Source organism: Myotis myotis, unplaced genomic scaffold (assembly GCF_014108235.1).
Source record: "Myotis myotis isolate mMyoMyo1 unplaced genomic scaffold, mMyoMyo1.p scaffold_m19_p_17, whole genome shotgun sequence".
Lineage (NCBI taxonomy): Eukaryota > Metazoa > Chordata > Mammalia > Chiroptera > Vespertilionidae > Myotis > Myotis myotis.
Window position 1 is genome coordinate 46,551,431 of NW_023416321.1, and position 22,867 is coordinate 46,574,297.

Consider the following 22,867-nt stretch of genomic DNA (forward strand, 5'->3'; position numbering starts at 1 on the left):
CTGCCGCACACTGTAACATTTCTGACTGGGCTCCCTGCGTAGGCTGACTGGGAAGTTCAATGCTGTCTAGTGTTCTACTGATACCCCCTGCTCTCATGTGCTCATCAGTGGTCTCAGAGTCTAATAATTACTTTTAGATAAGAAGACTAAATAGTGCAAAGATGTCTACTTTGACAAATAAATGTACATGCACAATGTAGTTCTAATTAAAATCTCAAAGGGTTGTTTTAAATAACTTCAAAATAATGATTCTCATCTTCATCTAAAACCTAAAACCTCACGAAAAAGAAGTGCACTGAGGGAAGACTTGCCTTCTCAGACATTAAATTATATAATGGAGATACACTACTTAAAAGGGTATGGTTCTGCCCTAACCAGTTTGGCTCAGTGGATAGAGCGTCAGCCTGTGGATTCAAGGGTCCCAGGTTCGATTCTGGTCAAGGGCATGTACCTTGGTTGCAGGCACATCCCCAGTAGAGAGTGTGCAGGAGGCAGCTGATCGATGTTTCTCTCTCTCCGATGTTTCTAACTCTCTATCCCTCTCCCTTCCTCTCTGTAAAAACCAATAAAATATATTAAAAAAAAAGGGGGGGGTGTGGTTCTGGAAACAGAATAAATACAGAAATAAATCTAAAGTATAGCTTTATAACAGTATAACAGAATGTAGTGATTATAAGAGTGGCATTTCAAAATAATCCTGAGAGAGCAAGCTAACAAATTAAGCCTAAAAACCACCTCACAATCTATTAAAAAAAAAATCCACATCCTATATAATAAAAGCCCAATACGCTAAGTGTGCGGTCATCTGGTTAACCACTCAAAGTGTAATATGCTAATGATATGCTAAGGTCGCTCAACTGCTCACTATGATGTGCACTGACCACCAGGGGGTAGTCGAGGGGTTGACCAGTTGCTATTATGTGCATTGACCACCAGGGGGCAGACAGCTGACCACTTGCTATGACATGCACTGACCACCAGGGGACAGACGCTCCGACTGGTAGATTAGCTTGCTGCTGGGGTCCAGCTGATCAGGACTGAGTGAGATGGGCCGGACACGCCCTGGAGCCCTCCTGTGGTCCCTCCCCAGCTAGCCAACCTCCTGTGTCCTTCCCCAGCCCCAGTTGTGCACCAGTGGGGTACCTCAGCCTGGCCTGTGCCCTTTCACAATCCGGGACCCCTCGGGGGATGCTGGGGAGCCGGTTTTGGCCCGATCCCACAGGCCAAGCCAAGGGACCCCACTGGTACACAAATTTGTGCACCAGGCCTTCTAGTAGTAAAATAAGGCCTTTGCAATTATACTTCTCAAGGAAAAAGCTATTTATCATAAAATGACAGATTTGATATTTGATAATGTAAGACCTCCATATAGTCCAATTCAACATAAACATAAATAAAGGGCCACATCAAGGACAGGCTAGAAAAAAATATTTGCAACAAATGATTATATAGCTCATCCTTCCTATATAATAAAAGGCTAATATGCAAATAGACCGAACGGCGGAACAACTGAAATGGTCGCTAAGACGTGCGCTGACCACCTGGGGGGCATGTGTGGAACGTGGTGGGCATCGGCTGCAGTGGGATGGTGGAGCAGGTGAGCAGGGGCGACAGACCAAGGCAGGGCGCCCCGCCAGTCACTGTCATTGGGGCACGCCTCTGCCTCTGGTGGTTACTGAAAATTCTTTGCTCCTACCCACCACGGTCCCACCCGGTGCTCACACCTGCTGCCAGCACCAGCCCCGCTGACACCCACAGCTTGCGCTGGAACTGCTGCTCACAACCCCTAGTGGTGCTCGGCACTGGTCCCAATCACTTGGCACCATCAGTAGATGCAAGTGGCAGCTTCTGGCCCGGATCGCCCCTGAGGGTTTCTCCACCTACCCCTGCTCCTGAGGGGTGATCGGGGCAGCAGCCACCGCTAACACCCACTGCTGGGTGGGGCCGGGCGGGGGCGCGGAAAATGGGCCAAGACCTGAACCTCTGCCTACTGCAGCCTCTCGAGGCCCATAGTTCCTTTCAAGGAGCACAAATTTGTGCACTGGGCCCCTAGTATATAATAAAGCTCTTAGATGTCACTTAAAAGGAAAATATTTTCATGCTAAAATGGATAAGAGACATGACAGAATTGTGGCAACTAACAAAGAAGAAAATGGAATGACTAATAAATCCTTATAATCAAAACATTATACACTTAAAAACATTTTCCTTTTCTCAAGACCGAGGATAAATAAGAATAGAAGAATGCGTTTGACAGTGTAAAGAAGCAGAACGTGGGGTGGGTGGCATGATGTCACAGGGCTCTGGGAACCTCTGGAGGATTTAAGCAGGGGAGGGAATATCTCACTCATGTTTCAGGGCACTCTGGGCACTGTGTTCAGAACAGCCTGGGGAAGGGCAAGGTGGAAGCAGCAACATCAGTTAGGATGTTATCACATAGTCTAGAAAAGAAACCATCCTCCAGGCATTCTTCACAGCCTCTGTGTGTGTGTGTGTGTGTGTGCACATGCACTCTTGCACACGCTTAATTTCCGATGACCTGAATGTGGAGTTTGAGAGAAAACCAGAGACATAAACGGCTTCAAAGTCTCTGGCCTCAGTAACTATCATATCAGATTGAATGACAGCATGTACGAAGGGCAGTCAGAGCAGGATTGAGGGAAAAGATCAGAAAGTTCAGTTTTAGACACATTTCTGGTATCTTGCAGAAATCCAAGTGGAGCTGTGGAGGAGGCAGCAGGATATGTGGAGAGCTGGGTTTCTGTACCTCCTACTTCTCCCCTCTGGTAATGAAGCTTCTGATGAGGAAATGTATCGTTAGAATACATTTTCACTAATAGCTATTTGGTTAAAAGCACAGAGAACACATAACTCATAACAATACCTCCAAGTCGCTTTGGAATGCCAGTTAATGAAGAATAATTTTTAAAAGCCTTCTAATAACAGAGAAGATAAAATTAATACGTAATTTCATTTAGTACTGTATGAAAATCTTAGTTTGCTTTTATAAATAACTTTTATATTTTCATTAACTTTAGCTTGATTTTACCTTAGTATTACCCAATTTTAATTCAACTTGATTTATTACAATCTCAATGCTAATCCTTTCAAAAATAATTAATGATTTTCCAAGAAAACTTATACACAAAATTATATTCCTCTCTACCCTATAAAATGTAATTTCATTTTAAATAATAGCTTTGATCAAGTTAGAATAACAAAGGAACAATGTAGCACTGTTTATTCAGGCTCTTTTAAGCATGAACTTAAATGTTCTCATTTGCTTACTCATTTTTTCATTTATTCAATAGTCATCCACTGACTGCCTATCAGCCCTATTTGCCAAGCACCAGGGATGCAGATAAATAAAACACACCTCTGCAACCAAGAAGGGCACCCCAGACGAGTGGAACATTCAGGCATGTAAAAACAAAATTGAAGTTCAATGTAAGAAAGGGGCAACTCAGAAATAAATACACAAGGAGTTATGAGAACAATGTTGAAGGTGTCAAAATCCAGACAAGGTTAAATTAAACCCTAACATACATATTTTGGGGAAAACAAGTACAAAACAAATACTGATTAAAGTGACCTTAGTGGGAAAGATTAACTACAATGAGCCTGAGACTATTTTTCTGCTACCATATACTAACTTCTAATGACCATGCTTAAGAATATCCATTTTAGGTGTCCTCTCATAACTAACAATTATATGTGAGTATGACTGTAGTTCTTTCGCCAAATGACTTAGCTCTAAAGCACCGGTCGCCAACCGTTGGTCTGCGAACCACTGGTGGTCCGTGAGGTCCGAAAGGTTGGCGACCACTGGTTTAAGGAAACCTTTGGAGTAGCAGCCGCCAACCGGTGGTCCGTGGACCACTGGTGGTCCGTGAGGTCCAAAGGGTTGGCGATGGCTGCTCTAAAGTATTCATCAACCACCTAAGAGTGGACTTGCTGTTAAATGAGATTGAGCTGGCTGGCTTCAATGCCTTGGCAGCCTCCATAAACAAACCTTTTAACACCTAAGCCTATAGTGCCTTGGTTAAGAAATCAAACCTGAGGACAGTCAACCACAAACAGCCACTGAGGTTTTCCCAAATAAAGCACTGCTTAAGCTTCAGTCAATCAAATACGTTCCCAGCTCTGGGATGGCATCTTCTCTGAAAGCCTTTCCCAGCGCCTCTCCTTTCCACTTCCAGTTTGGTGCTGCCCAACTTGAATCATTTTTTGCTCAAATAAACTCTTAAAAATGTTAAGATGCCTCAGTTTATCTTTCAATACCTTTTTTACAGAAGACTGTAATGTTAAAGTCACCTGCTGGCAGCCTGAGATACTTGGAAGTAAAACACCAATGACATATCCAGAAATATTTCTTTGATCAATGAATTATTAAAAATAAATGGATTCTTTACTATCACACCATTCTATACAGACATTTAAAAAGCAAATGAGAACTCAATGTTCAACCACTATTTAGATTTCAACTTGAAAGAAATAATAAAATTAAGGATAAAAATAAGCATGACAATAAAAACTAAATTTAAACAGTGGGATGAATTGGCTGTCTAATTCAAATGATTTTTTAAAATCATGTAAATTTTTTAAAACTATGCTTACAAAATAACAGAAATTTACAGTATCATATTAATATCTGTGTGGACATTTGTGAAAAAGAAATGGACTAATGAGAGAAGGGATGATTAAGAAATATGAACAACTATTGAAAACTAAGCTAAAAAATGTACTATTATGGAATGGCACGAAATGCAAATAAACTTTAGGAGCTAGTGTTTTAATTTGACAACTGCAAAATGGGAAACTGACCTCAGACAACTGCAAATAAATGAGGGACGATTAAGTCAAAGAATTTCACATAGAATGATATAAGGTGCATTGTAGTAACTCCTCACCGGGGTATAGGTAAATGCAGGCTGGAATTTTTATTGTCTTTGAAGGGGCTGATATTCAATGGACTTAAATTTCACAAAGAGCTGTGTGTTACTCTATTACAATTAATGGCACTTTCTGAAACATAACGCCTCAGTAGAGAAATAATTGTGAACACATTTGAAATATCCAGGTGTTTCTTGAAGCAATTTACATTTGACCTTTCTTGACTTTACCTTTTGGATGGTAGAACAGTACTATCCCTCCTTTTAAATTTTAAATAATGAGCTCTTCTATAATATAGCTCAAGAAGATACCCATGCCCGCAGCCAGCAGCCTCACCTAAGAGCAAAGATTCAGCACCACGACTTGAGTCTATGGAAGTGGCTGAGAGTTTTTGTGCTTCACTTTTCTCAGCATGATGAAAATAAGTACAGAAAACTATACCCCTCGTTTTAGTTGTAAAGAATTCTGTTTTCATAGAAAGCATTTTCTTTTCTTCAGAAATATTTTTTTAAAAATTTTGGTAAATGATGCTACATTAAAATATTTGCTTTATTTCAAAGGCCAGAACTGAGGTGGTGGTGGGGGGGGGGTTGGGGGGGCACAAGGCAAATTTAACCTACTGACAGGTTTTGTTTGATATGCACAGAATTAAAAAAAAAAAAAAAAAGGAGCCAACATTTTCCATTTAACATTCAGGAAATTTCATCTCAAAATCTAAATATCTAGCTTATACTGAAAACTTGGAGGTTCTAGCAACACGGCCTGCATTTTTCTAGGCCAATGACAATAGCTGCTCGCCTGGCCAACACACGCATGTGCCAACTCAGAATCACCACCAGCCCTAAAACAGCAAGTAGAACATGGAAGAAAGGGACCCAAGAGCATTGGCCTCTGAAATGGAAAACATCACTGAGGGTAACTAAGGTGAGTGCCTTGTAAACAGAGAATAGCTTTTAAAAAATGCTATTTCTGAGCTATGTGTCTATAATCACTTTCCAGCACATAACAGGTGCTTGGATCTAGGCAGCCCTGTGGTCTCAGATGAGGACAGTGGAGGGAGAGGAGGCTGGAGAAGAAACAGACCATACAGAAACTGTAGGGTCAAAGTTAGGATTCTCTTCTCTATCATTAGAGTATTAGAAAGCCATTACTTGTGGTATGGCCTTATCAGCAACAATCAGTAGGCCTCATAGCTTTAGCAGGCATGTGGGGCCCCTGCTGAGCTCCCCTGCTCACTGCCTCAGCCAGGCCTCACAGCGCCCTCCCCGCCTTGTGATGTTTCTGCTGTGCTGCAGTGTTTGCAGGCTCCGAGTGATCTCCTGTGTACAAGAGTTCACATTTCTGTGTTGTTACTCATGTTCTCTGTCTGGAAAGTTCCCCTCTCACACGCATCTACCTGGTAGATACCCACGTAACTACCTGATAGCCCGGTCACTTCTCTGAGAAGCGTCCCTGACCTCCAAAGGTAGAAGTGATTGCTCCCCACATCTTGCACTGCTTACACCTAAGGAACTGCCTACATTCCACACCAATATCAACATATTTTATTGTTTTATTGTACTTTACACATCTGTCTTTCTCTATCATACCTAGAGCTACTTCAGAGTAGGGACCAATCATTACATCACTAACAAAAGTAATCAATAAATGTGTAAGGATCCTTTCTGAAAGTAGCTTTCAAGAAATGGCCCCAGTGTAGTATCAGCACCTTCTATACTTATGAGCATCTTGCTTTCTGGTGCTGGGAACTCAGGATCACTCTCCAAAGGGCACGTGAAAATCAAGAGGATTTCAACAGCCTCCCCCACTTCAATAATTTTAACCTGAATTAAGCAGAATAAACAAAATTCTGTGCAAGAGAGACCTAGTTCAGACACATTTTCCTGTCCTTCACTGGCATCGAAGCAGAGTCTTAGAGCCAGAATGTTCACCTAGTACCCATGAAAAGGGTGAGTTTTTATATAGGCAAGCCAGAAGTATTCAGAATGACTGAGTATCTGTTGAAAAATGTACACACTAGTTTTCTTTTTATGGGAAAACACGTTAGATTTTTTAATTGGGGGACTGTCCACATCTATGTTCAAGGTTGACCGCATGCTTATTGAAACAAGCCTATTTTGCTGTTCGGTCAGTCACTCACTCAACCCAAGTGAAAATCATGGAGGGACTACAGGCTCAGAAAACAGTGTCCTTTACCAATACCCTAATTCACAAGCCCCCGAATACTTCTGTATGTATTGGGAATCTGGTCTAAAGATCTCTTTATATCCTTAAAGCCAGATGTTACATTTAATTCGCGTTACTTCATATTAGGAAATAACATCAGGGACTTTGAGAGAGGGGTCTTTATCCACATAGTTTCAGGCAGCTGTTTAAGGCAATGATCCACAGCACGGTGTAATCCTTGTTCAATACACCTAACGGCAGCAATATAAGCAATGGTACGTTCTAGATCAACCATACTTATGCTAGAAGCAATACCAGAATAGTCATACTTTTACTAACATATATTAATGAAAACATTAGGATATTACATCAGACTTTTATTTCAGTGATATTTTTCTTTTCTTATAAGCTAGCAGGTAAATATTTTCCAGGACTAAAGAAACCTCAGTTGGAATAAAAGTTAAAACTGCATATTAGTATTTTAAGGTTACAAAGTATATTTTAAGGCATAAGGATACTCTAGGTTACATTACATAAATCTTATTAACTACAAAATTTCTCTTTTGTTGCCCGCTATCTCTCCATGCCATCATTCAAATCCTTAGTTTCTTTGTTCCCTGTGATCGCTGCTTCCAGGAGACATCTGGCATAGGATCTGAGGGAAATGCCAGAGTGAAGTTTTCCTTAAGATTAATCACATAGGTAAGTCACTTCCCTTTCTGCCAAACAATACTTTCTAAACCTTCGCAAAGGACTAGGTGGTCATGAAAATGTGAGTTTTAGAATTTGCCTAATCATTTACACATAGATTTTAAGGTCAAGAGCTTGCCTAAAGAAGTTTGGAGCTCCATTACTGGGTAAAAATAGCAACAGACAAAGAATGATCAGAAGTTGATCTGGGTTAAAGGAGTGTAGGTATAACAAACTGCTCCACTGTCTCACCACCCCTAACCCTCCACCACAATTCTGGCTCCTACCCAGTGTCTGGGAACTCAGTATGGAAATCAAAATGATCAAATTATTCTGATTTTAAAGCATAAATATCAAGGGATAGGAATTTTTAATGTATTGAACCTTAAAAGCAGTTTGTCACTGGGGCAAAAAGGGGGAATAGGAGATAAGGACGCACACAGTCCTCAGCGATCAGCCACATAGTCAGTTCCCACACCAGTGCCAGCAGTCAGCCTAGAGTCACCTCGCCTAGAAAACAGTGAGGGGGTCTGGGGCTAGAGCAGAGAACAAGCGGCTAATGGGATTCAGAAGAACACACTACCGGGAAAGGCCAAACACACTGAAGATTGACAAAAGAAGATAATCCGGCAAGAAACTCCGCTTGGCTTCTGCTAGACTCTAACCGGAGGTAATCGGAAGAAAATAAGATTCTGAAAGCATGGGGGATGTGTGGCAAAAACAGACCGAACTTTTATATTAATAACAACAATAACAGCTAACATTCACTAAGCACTTAGCATGTAGAGAGTATAAGAGCTTTAATTCCTCCCAATCTCATTACAGAAACATACACTATGGTACGTTCACCTCCAGTACTTAGCAGCAAGAATGCCAGCAGGTAATTGGGTGGAAGAAAGTCACTAATGGAAACAGCCTTATTCCAGGGTGGTGCCTGGACCAGGACATCTCGGCTGAGAGAAAAAAAGCGGTACACGAGGAGCCCATGGTCTACAAGTTCTGCTCCCAATTTGACCATTTTCAGATATGCCATCAGTGACATCACTAAGCTTCATCTCAATCTTCCACAAACACTGGAATAATACCACCCCACCCACCAAATTACTGTAAGAAGCAAATAAAATAATAACCAGTTAATATGGTATGTAATTTATAAAATACTATCTACAAAAATATGTTCAAATTATCCCTGCATTTGCTGGCAAAACTTCATCTAGAGTTATTTTAGTTATAAATATCTATGCCAAACCCACTCTGCTTAGATGGATCATTCCGGAGTGAATCAAATGTAATTTAGGAACTATTGGGGGTTATATATTCAGGAAAAGAGACTGCATTTAAAATGCATTTTCCTTTTGACGTTCAGTCATGCTCATGATTTTCCTTTTACAAAGAACATATTTAGTTGGACAGTCTTTCCCGAATACTATTCAGAGACTCTATGCAACCTGATCCAGTGCAGTAGCTAATCTGAATCATCCAAAGGCCACAGCTACGGACCTCAGAGGCCATTGGAGGAATGCAAGTTGTCCCCCAGTTAAAACATCAAAGTCCAACAAATCACAACACTCAGAAGAAAAATATATTTCTCATATTGATTTTTCTTACTCAAATGATGTTCAATAAATGGCATCACTGGCATTTGCTAACTTCAGTTCTATTCTCCTAGAATACAACACCACATTTAATAACCACTTTTGTTCAACATGAAAGATGAAAGTCAATTCCTATTGCTCAAGGCAGACTGCAGAGTCAAAACAAAAGAAACATCAGAGAAAGGGAAAATGGAGAAAGATGCATTAGATATTAACCTCATATTCAGGAGAAAACTGAAAAATCTTTATCTGTTTCTCCTTCAGAGTTTTAAAGGCTGTAAATTTTATTTTGCCCAACCCACCCTATAATTCAGAGCTCTTATCCAAAGCCCTTCCTTTTTACCTTATTTCAGCCATGAAAATTCTCTCAAGTATTGTCAGTATGAAACAAGAAACATGTCTCTTCTTGACCCTGTATTTTATTTCTTTCCGTAAAAATTCTTAATTCAAAGATACACTAGATCCTAAAAATAACATACCTTATCAGCTTTATCTTTCTAATTATAACCTACCTCTCTGATGCAAAATTCTGCTTATGTTTTGTGCCTTTCTTGTAATTTTCTCCAAAATGAAGTCTCTAAGAACATCAATGGTTCTTCTTAAAACTAAGTCTAGGTTATAAATTCATTCATCATGTATTTGATCTTTCAAAAGAGCCATTTTTGAAATCCCATGAACCTAGACTTAAACAAATGAGCTAATGTATGTAAAATGCTTAGAACATTACTTGGCATATAGCAAGTACGAAATAAGTGTTAGCTGCAATTGTTGTTATTATTAACACTTCTTGCTACAAAGCACAGGACAGATCCCCACAACAAGGTTATCCAGCCCAAACTGTCAAGAGTTTAGAGGTTGAGAAACCTGTTTTAAAAATTAAAGGATCTAGCTGTTTGAACATTCGAAACAACTGCACTTAAAAAACCCTAAAAACTGCAGAAAATGCCCAGTGGGTTTGGCCTGGTGGATAAAGCACTGGCCCACAGACGGAAGGGCCCCCGGGTCAAGGGTCTATACCTAGCTTGCAGGCTCAATCCTGGTCCCCAGCCCCAGTGGGGGCGTGTGTAGGAGGCAACCAATTGATGTGTCTCTCCTCCTCCCTTCCACTCTCTCTAAAAATCAATGGAAAAATATCTGTGGGTGAGGATTAAGAAAAACAAACAAACAAACAAACAAAAAAAACACCCCCAAAACTGCAGAAAATATGTAAGTCCTAATGATAGTTAATAATCCAATCTATATACCTTACGCTAAGACCTGATGGACAAAAGTGAGTGCCTAATAGCAAAATGGATAAAACTCACTGGTAAACATAAATTGACCAAAAAGCATTAAAAAAATCCCCCAAACAAAAACTAACTCTACCTCCTAAATAATCAATACAACTTAATTCAAAAGGGCACATCTAATGTTACCTATAAACCTGCCATAGACTTTCTAACATGCAGTGTTGATGACGACCACTCTCACACACTGTCAAATGGAAGTTTAAGTTGATACGAAACAAACTAAAGGCCTTCTGAGAAGAAATTTAGCTGTACTTAAGATACATATCTTTTTGCCTTAGCTGGTGCGGCTCAGTGGTGGGAGCATAGTTCCGCACACCAGAAGGTGGCAGGTTCGATTCCTGGTCAGGGCACATACTCAGGTTGTGGGTTCGATCCCCAGTCTGGATGCATAAGGGAGGCAACTGATCAATGTTTCCCTTGTACACTGATGCTTCTCTCTCTCTCTCTTCCATCCTCTCTCTAAAATCAATTTTAAATATACATATTTTTTAAATTTTAAGTTTTTATTTTGAAAACTACACATCTTTTAACACACCACATGATTTTGTAAATCTATTGAAAGACATACATAGTTAAGGACATGTTCAACAACTTAGCTACAGGAATTGCAGTTCAGCATTGTTTATTTTGAACAAAAGACTGGAGATCTCTAATATGTCCAATAAGAAGAAATTGATTAAACAAATCACGGTGTATTTATATATAACTCTTAAAATCACGTTATAACAATACTAACCTGGAAGGATGTTTCTGATATACTATTTGATATACTATTTATAGAAAAATATACAAATTACATATAGTATATAATTCATTTCCATGAGAAAAATTATATCAGAAGATGTGTGCCTGTGTGTTAAAGAAGTCTATAAATGCACTAGGGTGACACTGGTTAATAAGATCATAGAGGTTTCAAGTGTTAACAAGGGATCGTGTAAGCACTATGAGGGCAGGAATCTGGTTTGCTTTCTGCTATAGTTCTAACACACAACAGTGTCTGGCATAATGGAAAAATAAAACAAAAACTTGTTCTTTTTGCTTATCTCCATTTTCTCACTGTTCTGCAATAAATAAATTATTTGCATAGTACATTTTTTAAATGTTGCCTTAAAAAGAATAATTCAACAGCTAAACTAATTTTTTTACAAATAGAAATGGAAATGCCACCTACTTCACAGGGCCACAGGTTTAAATAATAATTTATGTAAATATTCCTTGTAAACTCGGAAGCACTGCATAAATGTCAGAAATGAGTTATTTTGTTAAGATCATATATTTCAAAGTTAAACCAGTTTCATATACGCTTTGGCTGGTAGCCTTCCTCTCAGCAGTTTCACTTCCGGTACTTTGTGTTACCTTAGAAGCGAAAATTTGCAATAATAGAGAACTGGTTGAGAACTGGCGCATCCATGAAATGGAATAGTATGTCACAATTAAAATGTGTCCTGTAGAAATGTATTTATTGACATATACTCTTAACCTCTTTAAAAAATTCATATATGTAACATAAGTAAAATAATCCTCAATACAGTTTATTATAGCATCTATGAAGTCAAATATTCAAAGTAATTATAATAATTTTTATCTTTTTAAATTTCTTCATTCATTCTACTTGAATTTATTCAGCTTTTCACTTTTAGTCATTTGTTTCTCAAGATTCAATCAGTCAAAGCCATCAACAATATTTTATCTTTTAGTGGCTAAATTAAAAACACTTTATGGATGGCTTTCATCCTTTGAAGGCATACCTGCTTTAAAGCCACATTATAGTGTCAAATTAAGCACATGTATATTTTATAAACCATGTAATTCCTTTCTACAGTTTAATGTTAGTGGTTTCATATACATATCTTTATGCACTAGTCACTACTTCATAAATCAGAAGCTGAATCTCATTTTCTCTCCTTAAAACAAATGTAAGAATCGTTTTCCAAGGCTTTATTTTTCCTACTTTCACAGAGAGATCACAGAAGTAGGGTACAAAGAAGAGTCACTCAGAACTAAATTAATAACAGCTAAAAAAAAGTAGTTAGAAATGTGAACTGGATTGGAATTCCTTTATAAACACGGACAGTAGGAATTTTTTCTCCCATGGATCTCTATTAGAAGCTGAAGAACTCTTACACCTACCACCACATATATGCATTCTTGAGTGAACACCAGCTCCCTAAAAAAAGTAGTAAGTGCTTCCATTTCCCCAAAGACTACGTCTTTATCTGGTATTCAAAAACTCAGCTAAACCCTTGTTGTCTAGTATTACACTAATTAAAGGCATTAATGAAAATGTCCTCACCTTCGTTTAACTTGATTTTATAAGAATGCCTACCAACACTAGAACTAAAACATTTCCAACATGCTATTTACAGAATATCATAATTTGGGAAGCTGATCAATAACATAATAACAACAGAATTGTACAGTTATGGGAATCAGCAAAAATTTTAAACAATTGTGAAGCTTCCAACTGAAATTAGAGCCCAAGAAAAGTGGAAGAAAGCAATATGTTGAATACAAGAAGATGAAGCCATTATTCATGTACCCAACAAGCACCAATCAAGGTGACAACACGCCCGATAATGGAGAGGGCTGTGGGCGGAAGGAGGGGAAAGTGCTTCAAAGGAAGAGCAGGGAGGTGCTAGGTGTGCGGCAGGGCAGGGCTGAACAGCCCACGGAAGCAGGAAACACTCAGCACCAGGAGGAATCCCATCATGTACTCTGAGGCTTTCCTCAGGAACCGTTTAAAATCCACAGACCCACCTACTTTCCACTGTGAATAAACTTCCTACAGACTCTGAAATAAAGTGCCACCTAAACTCATAGTCTTCTTAAAGTTTCTAAAACCTAGGTCTATATTCAGTTTCTGTAAATTACTGCTTAAATGTAAATCACTCCATTTCTTTCCTCCAGATACTGTCTTGCTACAACTGACAGGTTTTTCATTTTTTCCATGATAAATTCTTTGAACTGCCTTTTTTAGGGCAGCGGCAGGTTGGGGGTGTCACAGCTTCAACTCAAGGTGGCTCCGTATTATCCTATAAAAGCCTAAAATGCTAAGTGTCCGGTCATCCAATCAACCAATCAAAGTGTAATATGTTAATAAATGCTAAGGCCGCTCAACCGCTTGCTATGACGTGCACTGACCACGAGGGGGCAGACAGTCGACAGGTTTATCAGTCGCTATGACATGCACTGACTACCAGGGGGCAGACGCTTCGACCGGTATGTTAGCTTGCTGCTGGGGTCTGGCTGATCGGCACTGAGCGAGACGGGCCGGACATGCCCTGGAGTCCTCTTGTGGTTCCTCCCTGGCTGGCCAACCTCCCATGTCTCTCCCTGGCCCCGATCGTGCACTGGTGGGGTACCTCAGGCTGGCCTGTGCCCTCTTGCAATCCGGGACACCTCGGGGGATGTTGGAGCGCAGGTTTCGGCCTGATCCCTCAAGCCAGGCCGAGGGACCCCACTGGTGCATGAATTTGTGCACTGGGCCTCTAGTCTTTTATAAAATCCTGGCATTTCTGCTAACCATTTGATGTTTATTCGTTTGTTGTTGTTACCGTTTGTTTGTTTGTTTTTTCCCTGAATTCATTATAAACCTTTTATTTTAAACCTTTCATTTAAATCTATGTAATTCAAACAGGAGACAGCAGTTAGTACCTCAAGGGTAAATACAGCTCTTCAATTTTACACACAAGCCCGGAAACTAGACTAAGTTCCTGGCTGAATCTTATGGCCTAGATTTATAACTAAACAAAGGTAAAAATTTAAAGTTTTTTCGTAAAAGACCCAAAACAGCCATATAAATCCATTTAGCTTATATTGCTTTTCACTCAAATTTTCATTAAAAACATGTTTATTGTGAAACCATTATTATTCTCTTAGCCAAGAAATATGGGAGGGTAGCAAAAGGAAGGAGCGACTTGGAAGAGGTGGCATCACAGGCCACAGGCGTCGACAATACTGCTGTGAAGTGGGAGGGCTATTTGAACTCAATATAGACTGTTTTGACTTTAAAAATAATAACAAAAAAATAAATCTTACTTGAAATAGATTCATACTTCTCCAAGTAACTGATAAGACTTTATAAAAACACAATGAATGTAGTCATTATAACACTAAAATTCCCATATTTTATGGACTACCAACTTATATATCCACTCAGCCAAGCTGTTTTCCTGCTGCTGACTTGAGTTCCTGTTTTAAAGCTGTGCCAGTTCCTCTTGGGTGTTCTTGTGACGAAAGCAAGCAGCTTTCCCTAAGTTTTAGCCAAGCTCCTTCACATAGTTATCTTATGAAAAAGCCACAACGTTGGGGCACACCACAATGACAGACAGGAGAAAAAAATCTTTTAGAGAATTATTTTGATGTTTAAAATAATGGGGGGAGGGGGCGGATGATGCATTAAACATAAGATGCTAATGAAATAACATGCTAATTGAAAATAATATGCTAAATAAATAACATGTTAAATACAATTAGCTAATTAATAAAATGCTAATTTTGATATAATCTGATGCCAGACACCAGGTTTACTAAATGCTGAGTTACTAATATTTTTTAAAAGTTGGATATGCATTCTTTTTTGTATACTAGTGACTTAAAATGCAAAATCAAAGGAAAGAAAGAGGAGCACACAATGATGAGCTCAGGGAAATGTACCGGAAATGGACAAGAATGGAAAAGTTTGACAGCTTTAAAGTACTTTATAACACAAGGCATGCTGGCTACTTGAAGCAGATATGCTATTATTTTCTCATCAGAACATAACTGAAAATCATTCACCTCAAAAGAAAAGACACCTTGGGTACACTGTTACAAGTTCATAGTAACTCTTCATGCATATGTGACTTTGGAAGTTTTTTTAAAAACGTGGTAATACCACAAGCTGGGAATGAGTCACAGTATCATGATCTACCTGGAAGGCGATAAACCCACCTGATTGATGGAGTTGGCAGCACAGGATGCCAGGCCTGTTCCCACAGAAGTGAGCAGAAAACAGGACAAGTCGAAGGGCCCTGGGGCCAATGCAAATCCCGCTGAAGTGGTGCTGACAACTAGAGCTGAAACAGAAGCAGAGCAGACATCTCGTTACCAACACAGGCCCCACACTGCAAACGGCAGATAAGCCATCTTCCAGGGAACCCAACCAAGTCTAACCTTCCACTGGAAAAGCAAACATTTTTCCCACCATAAACATTATGTGTGCTCATCACAGAAAAATGCTTCTTTTCCTTTAATTCCATTATACATGAGAGAAAAAATAAGGTGGATGTTTTAGATTGAACCACTCTATTATTCGCTCAACACACATTTATTGAATACCTCCTTCACAGCCAGTACTATGCTGGGCATTAGGCACTGTGTGGGATGAGGGGTTGAACAAGGTCTCATTCCTGCTCTCAGAATTTATTTGACGGGGAGACGACAGACAGACAGTCATAACTGTATAACACAAGGCAGGAAAGAGCAAGGCCCTGCTCTGTGGGTCTTAATTCTACCTGAGCAGAGGGCTTGCCTGTAACAGATGGTGGCCCCAGGGCCCAGAAGATGATAAGAGGATGACTACAGCCACCAACAGAAACAAAGAGGCAAGATGCAAAAGCAAAGCTATGCAATCTGAGCAGCCACAGTGACTGCCCCTTTTTTTAAGCCCTGGTCCTTCTTTCCTGGGGGTTTGCAGAAGCTACAGGGCCAGGAAGTGTCTGAGAGTGGTACTGACACAGGGCTGCAGAAACTGAAAAAATGATCACTGTTAGTGAATTAACTGGAGAAGAAGACTTCAAGTAGATGGCATTTAAACGGGACCTTCGGTGGGATGTAGAAACAGGAGAGTAGTGGGATGGGCAACATTACAGGTGGCTGGATAATTCCAAGAACCAGCACAGGGGCAAGAGATCACTGTCAAGACTCTAAAGCACCTGTGACATCTGCCTAGATTGTCAAACCAAACAGCTAGGAAGCATTTTTGAACCTCTCCTTTCTCTCCCTTCTCTACATCCCACCCATTGCAAAGTACAGTCTGTTCTCCTCCACAACGCATTTCAAACACACCTCTGCTGCCATCGTCTCGTCCCACAGCTCACAGCCGGGGTGGTGCCGCCACAGGGACAGTCAGCAATGCCTGGAGACAGAGTGGTTGTCACGACTGGAGGGGATGGATACTGCTGTGCTCCAGTGGGTGGGCGCCAGGGATGCTTATAGACATCTTATAGAACAGCCCCCCAAAAAGAACATTCTGGACCCAAATGTCATATGCTGACACTGAGAAACATGTCATCTAACCCAAGCTATTATCTTGCCTGGAAAACTGGAAGGGCCTCGTTCCTTATTGGTCTCCTTTCTTCAACCTTGGTCCAGCACGGATGATATTTTAAAATGTACACAGATCTGCTGCATAGGAAATCCTTTGACACTACCCCTGGAATGAGATGCAAGCTCTCTCCCCAGCCACACAAGTGCACTGGTGCCTCTCTCGCTCACTGACTCGTCTCCCCTCACAGGACCTTCTGTTTTTAAGCCAAGATCCTTCTTGCCTCTGGGTCCGTGCACTTCCGCCTCCTCTGCCTCTCTCACCATCAACTCCTTCTCATCCTCCAGATCTCATCGTAAGTATTGCCTCGTAGAGAGAACTCTGATCCTCATGTCTGCAGTGGCCCTCCCAGCGGCTCCTCCCTCACAGCGACGCCTCCCTCACAGCGTCCTTCATTATCACACACAGCACTCATCATGCGGTGGCCCCGCATGGAACATGGGTCCCTGGAAGGCGGGAGCCCCGACCTGGTTCTCTGCCATACTTTCAGGGTTACCACTAGGCCAAGCACAGAGCAGAATTTCCCAGAGGAAGAGGAGGAAGGGTGGCGGCTGTCAGATGGCAGAATATCAAGTTAAGGAGTTGGCATTTCATTTGATGGGCAGTAGAGACAGTCTAATGAAGAAAGTGACCCCAAAACTGCAAGTTTAGCCTGGTAGCAATGGGCACCAGGACTTACAACAGGCACAGTTGTGCAGAGAAACAATGTGAGAGTCTGTGCCATTAACCCACTCTGCATAAATGTAGTAACAGTGGGAACCAGATAGATGTAAAGGGTATTTTGATGGAACAGCTGTTAGGACTTCTTAACTGTGAAAGGTGGAAGATAAAGTAACAGCACAAAAGAATAAAAGGTAAAGGGCTGCACCTGGGTGCATGAAGAAGGACCACAGTGACAGAAATAAGGAAATCGGGGGAAGGTGATCCAGCTGGCTGGGCTCAGCAAAAGGCGCTGCCTTTGAGGAACTGCAGGCCATTCAGGTAGAAGCATACAGAACATTACACTGGAGCCCAGGAAAGAGATGGAGAAGGTGGGAGGCCCAATGCTCTGAGTCCTGCACCCACAAACCATGGCTGAGCCCCAGAGAACAGCCAGCAAAGATAGTGAAAAGGAGTGTATCAGAAACATCAGAATTTTACCTTTGGGAGTAAAGGAATCCTGACAGACCCAGATAAAGAATATTTGGGTCTTTATAGTCCTGCCATTGGACATGCCTTGTGCCTAACACTTAGGCCAGGCACAGGCTTCTTCATATTTCTATTTATTTGATTGGGATCAATATAATTTGCAAAGGTGACTTAAATGCATGTGTGGAACCAGAAGTTCCTAGACAGCGTGTATTTGGCAAAGGGGTCCTTCCTTTACCTTGGTGGTCCCACACAGGATGTGTACCTGAGCCTCCCGGGGAGGCGTTGCCTCCAGAAAAGAGGACAGAGGTATAGGCTTGAGCAGATAGACTGAAGAACAAGGTCCAGGAAAGAGAAACAAGTTTGGATAAAGGTGGGGAGACAAACAGAAGACGAGCAGCTATAGGCAAACAGGGGGCTTATTGGAAGTCACAGAGGCACACGCAGGAGAAGAGCAGCTGGCTCAGGCTGTACCCCCTTCTCCACTCTGCCTGGCCCACACGCGGCACTACAAGTCAGAACACAACCCTCTCACCTCCGTACAGAACAGCAGCGAAAGCCCCATGGACCCAGGGCAGCAATCCAAGACTAAACACGATTTCAAAGGAAACATTCTGAAGAAACGTTTAGCTCTCTAATTCTCTAACGACTTAGGCCCCCAAAAAGAAAGCCACAGTGATTCCAGCTTTGGGAACAGTAGTTGAGGGCATATAAAGGATATCTTATGCAGGTAAGACAGGACAAGAACAGCCTGTCATGGAACAGCCAGACCTGCACACATTTAGTGAGCACCAAGAAAACAGCATTTTTAAAAGAGCAAACAAAAGTCCTTTCAGGACACTCAAACAGCTCCGTTCTCTGATATCACACCGTCAAGCGCAAAGCCTCAGGGACAGGCTGCGTGCCACACTGCGGCATCCGCTGCACCACTCCACGCCTCCCGGTGGCTGGCGACTCCGCACACGCTGCCCTGCATGTGTGACAAGCCAGGGCTGAAAGAAACATCCTTAACATCCAGACCACCCCTCAGCTGTACAGACGAATGCTGCTGCCCAAGAAAGGCTGATGGTGTCAACGGGAGACTTTGAGAGGAAAGAGGCTGCATGGCATTCCCTTTCAAAATGAACTAAGTAAATTGCTTTTATCCACAGAATAAGTCAGTCAAAATAATTCATGACTATTTTAAGGCCTTGAACCTTACATCAGAAGTAGACTGCTATAAACACCTTATAAGCAGCCTACCTTATAGAGCATAGAAAATCCTTTCTTGATATGTAATTAGCAAAAGCTAGAGTCACCAAAATAAAGAACCTCTAAACATCCAAATAAAGAATACCTCTAAATATCCAAATTACATTTTATATAGTGTTTTATAAACAAATAAGAAAAATCAATTAACACCTAGTGGACAAGAGAGCACCATAATCATTAAGCTGTCAAAATAAAAATGCTGTAAGAAGAAAATTCACTTTAAAATAAAAAAGAATATGTAGTTACATGAAAGCGAAACTCTTCACTCATTTTTTCTTTTACATTCACCTTAGGGTTTAAATGAGTGATGAATAATATACAAAGCACATCAAATTTTAACTAATGGGTTCAACCGATAAGTTGAGAGATAGAAAGTGGTTTACAAAAAACTGACAAAGGCAAAAGGTAAGACATGATCATAAATTTAAAAAACAGAAATAACTGCCTAATTTTAAAATGTACAAATTGTGAATGGTAATATACATTACAAAATTATAAGGATGATTATTACAGCCAAGGAAACTGGAATTTTGTAGAACATTTCCAAAAAAGATCAAAAGCTAATAAAGAATGTATTATACTTACTGCATCAAAGCAATTAAGTTAAAGAAAGAGAAGGGCGGAGGATTGATAAATTGTGCAAGGAGAACTGACCAAAGCAATACTCTCACACGGCACTGCCACAACTGTAATTAAGCTCCTCATTGATTTCCTGGGATTCATTACAGGGAATCATTTTACAACACCCGGATCTCATTAAAAGTGAATGTAATACATTCTTTCATTAATAACAGTTGAAATTATATTTTATTTGGTAATCTCATATTCTGTCCCTTCGCAAGTAAACATAAAATCGATGCTGCCCACGAAGCATGACCCGTCTGACGGAGGCCCGGAGGACTGCTCCGAGGCCCGAGGATGACGCTGGAGGCCCAAGAAGGAGGAACCTTCCAGCCCCGTGGAGCCTGTCTCATCCCGTCCTCGCTCCTGGCGGGTGTCCAGCCAGGGAACCACAAGCACCCCCATGCAAAGATTCACTAACAGCCTGTGGGGTGCTTAGTGAAAGGCAGTACTGACTATCAGGCCCAAGTTTTTCACAACTCAACCTCTCCAGTCAATCTCTTCTGACCCATCCCATCATCAACAGGATTCAACAGAAACGGTCTCTTGTCTGCCCGCTTTCTCCAAGGAGTTCTTACATATGCTCTCCGTAATTAAAACAAAATTATTTTGAAATAGTCACAATTAGGCAAGTCCGTCCGGCCTGGAAGAAAGCCAGCGTCCCTGGTGTGAACTATGGGTGGCCTCGGAGCAGAGCAGGCCACAGTTGACGCTGGAAGGGAAACAGGCCTCAGTCCAAGAGAGGCGCAGAAATGAATTCTGTCAACAACCAGAGGGCCTGGAAGAGGACGCCGGACCCCAGGAGAACCACAGCCCTGAACAAGCACACTGACTCCAGGCTGGTGAGACCCTCAGCAGAGAATCCAGCCGTCCGTGCCTGGACTTCTGAAATAGTCACTTTGTGTTGCTTTAAACTGCTAAGCTTGCGGTAACTTGTTTTGCAGCAAGAGAACACTAATACCTACTGTAACAAGGGAGGCATTTAGGAACGGCGGGTCTACCAACAACAGAGGACAGACTGACTGGAGTGGATGGAGGCCACTGCAGGGCAAGGCGGGAGTGCTGAGGGCCTGGAAGGAGGGCAACAGTGCAACAGAGGGTAGATCTGTGCTTGGAAGGAGGCTGCACTTTACAGAATGAATATATGTGACCACAGCAAAGGAGCTAAACATAATTCAGTACCTATTAGTCTAATCTCGGTCCTAAGAATCCCTCCCACAGCATTCCCAATGACTGCCATCTCCAAATCTGGTGACGGGAACTGACTTCTCCCTGGGCACCTCTTCTGTAGAGAGGAGCGCTAGCTGCTGGGCAGCTCTCCCTCAAACCAAGTCAGATCAACTTCCTGGGAATCCCTACCTACGGCTGTTAACTTCTGTGGCTGGAGCAACAGCTTCCTCTTAGTACCACCCTTCCATCATGCAGATGAAACAGCCCCACGTCCATGCTTTTCCAAGCTGTGTCCCCGATGACCACCCACCCCTGACTTCCACACCCCTATGCACGCAGTGACACCTTTCAGAGACATGCTAGTTTTTCACTATAACAAAAGCACTTGGCACAGTGCCTGCAGATAATAAGGCTTATTAAGTGGCATTCTTGGTAACTATTAAAATGTGGTTCCTAGAATTCTACATGACATATTTCTCTGGCTACTAAGCTTAGATATAAAAGCAGTGTATAAAGGAAGTTTGAGAAACTAACAAGACATTTCATAAAAGCGCCACACACCTGTCTTATGATCTAAGTTACTTCTTTGTCATCCTTAGGGCAGTGATGGTGAACCTATGACATGTTAACTCATTTTTTCGGTTGATTTTTCTTTGTTAAATGGCATTTAAATATATAAAATAAATATCAAAAATATGTCTTTGCTTTACTATGGTTGCAAATATCAAAAAATTTCTTTATGTGACACGGCACCAGAGTTAAGTTAGGGTTTTTCAAAATGCTGACATGCAGAGCTCAAAAGGTTCGCCATCACTGCCCTAGGGCGTGAGTGGAAAGTAGTTCTTAATAAGATGGACTATAAATGACAATGATAAAAACAAAACACACATTTGTGAAGCATTATACAATGTTTGTGTTTTTACATTCATGTAAATCTCAGAAACACTGCGGCTTCAAAACAGTGTGGAGACTTCAGGGTATGAGAAGAAAATGTGAAAACTTTCACTTATATTTCACTTTTTAATTCTTTCTTTAAAAGCACTTTATTTGGCATATCTTAAAATGAATATAATTCATTGGTGTACCAGTTCATGAATTTTATTTAAAAATAACTGTACATTTTATCTTATGTAAGACATATAATAATGTAAATATTATATATATGTGTATATATATATATATATGTGCACTTGAAATTTTTTACTGATAAAGAACATGGCTAACAAACTTTAGAGAACGTGCTCTAAAATAAACAGCAAGACAAGCGATGGCAGGTCTTAACATTTGATTTTCTAAAGGAGACCCACGTGCAGACCCGCTGCAGCAGTGAGTGCCATGGAGGAGCTAAGGGTACACAGTCTGCGTGCAGTCCTGGGCTCTCTGCTTTACAGATATTCTCGAACAGGTACTCCAAAGACTCATTTTCAGAAGAAAATTCAATGCAATGAAGGGAAAATACAGAAAGGCGCACACATTCACACAATCACAATCACCACCCAGGCCGCTGAAGTGCTAACTCTGTGTGCCTAGACAGGACCCATGGGACCGGTGCCTGCACCGCAGGCTCCGTGGGACTGCAGTGTCACCCTCCCCGAGGAAAGCTGGGTGAGTGGGAGGAGCCTCACTGCACCTGCCACCCTGCCGCAGCAGAGGCCCTGGTCACCACCAACAGGCTCTGCGGGCTGGAGGGCAGGTCCACCAGCCTCCCAGTTCCAACATCGCAGTGCAGTGCACTCTCCGGGAAGCAGGCAGCCATC

At 41.3% G+C, this 22,867-nt stretch overlaps 1 protein-coding gene across 2 annotated transcripts in view; it reads right to left on the reverse strand.

Moving 5' to 3' along the window:
• The window catches only part of LOC118672203 (protoheme IX farnesyltransferase, mitochondrial), a 117,819-nt gene that overhangs the window by 71,398 nt on the left and 23,554 nt on the right, over positions 1 to 22,867 (reverse strand). For both annotated transcript variants that reach the window (XM_036341738.1, XM_036341739.1), the window contains exon 4: positions 15,566 to 15,690. In XM_036341738.1, the coding sequence (XP_036197631.1) occupies positions 15,566 to 15,690 (125 nt within the window). The remainder of the gene's footprint in view (positions 1 to 15,565; positions 15,691 to 22,867) is intronic.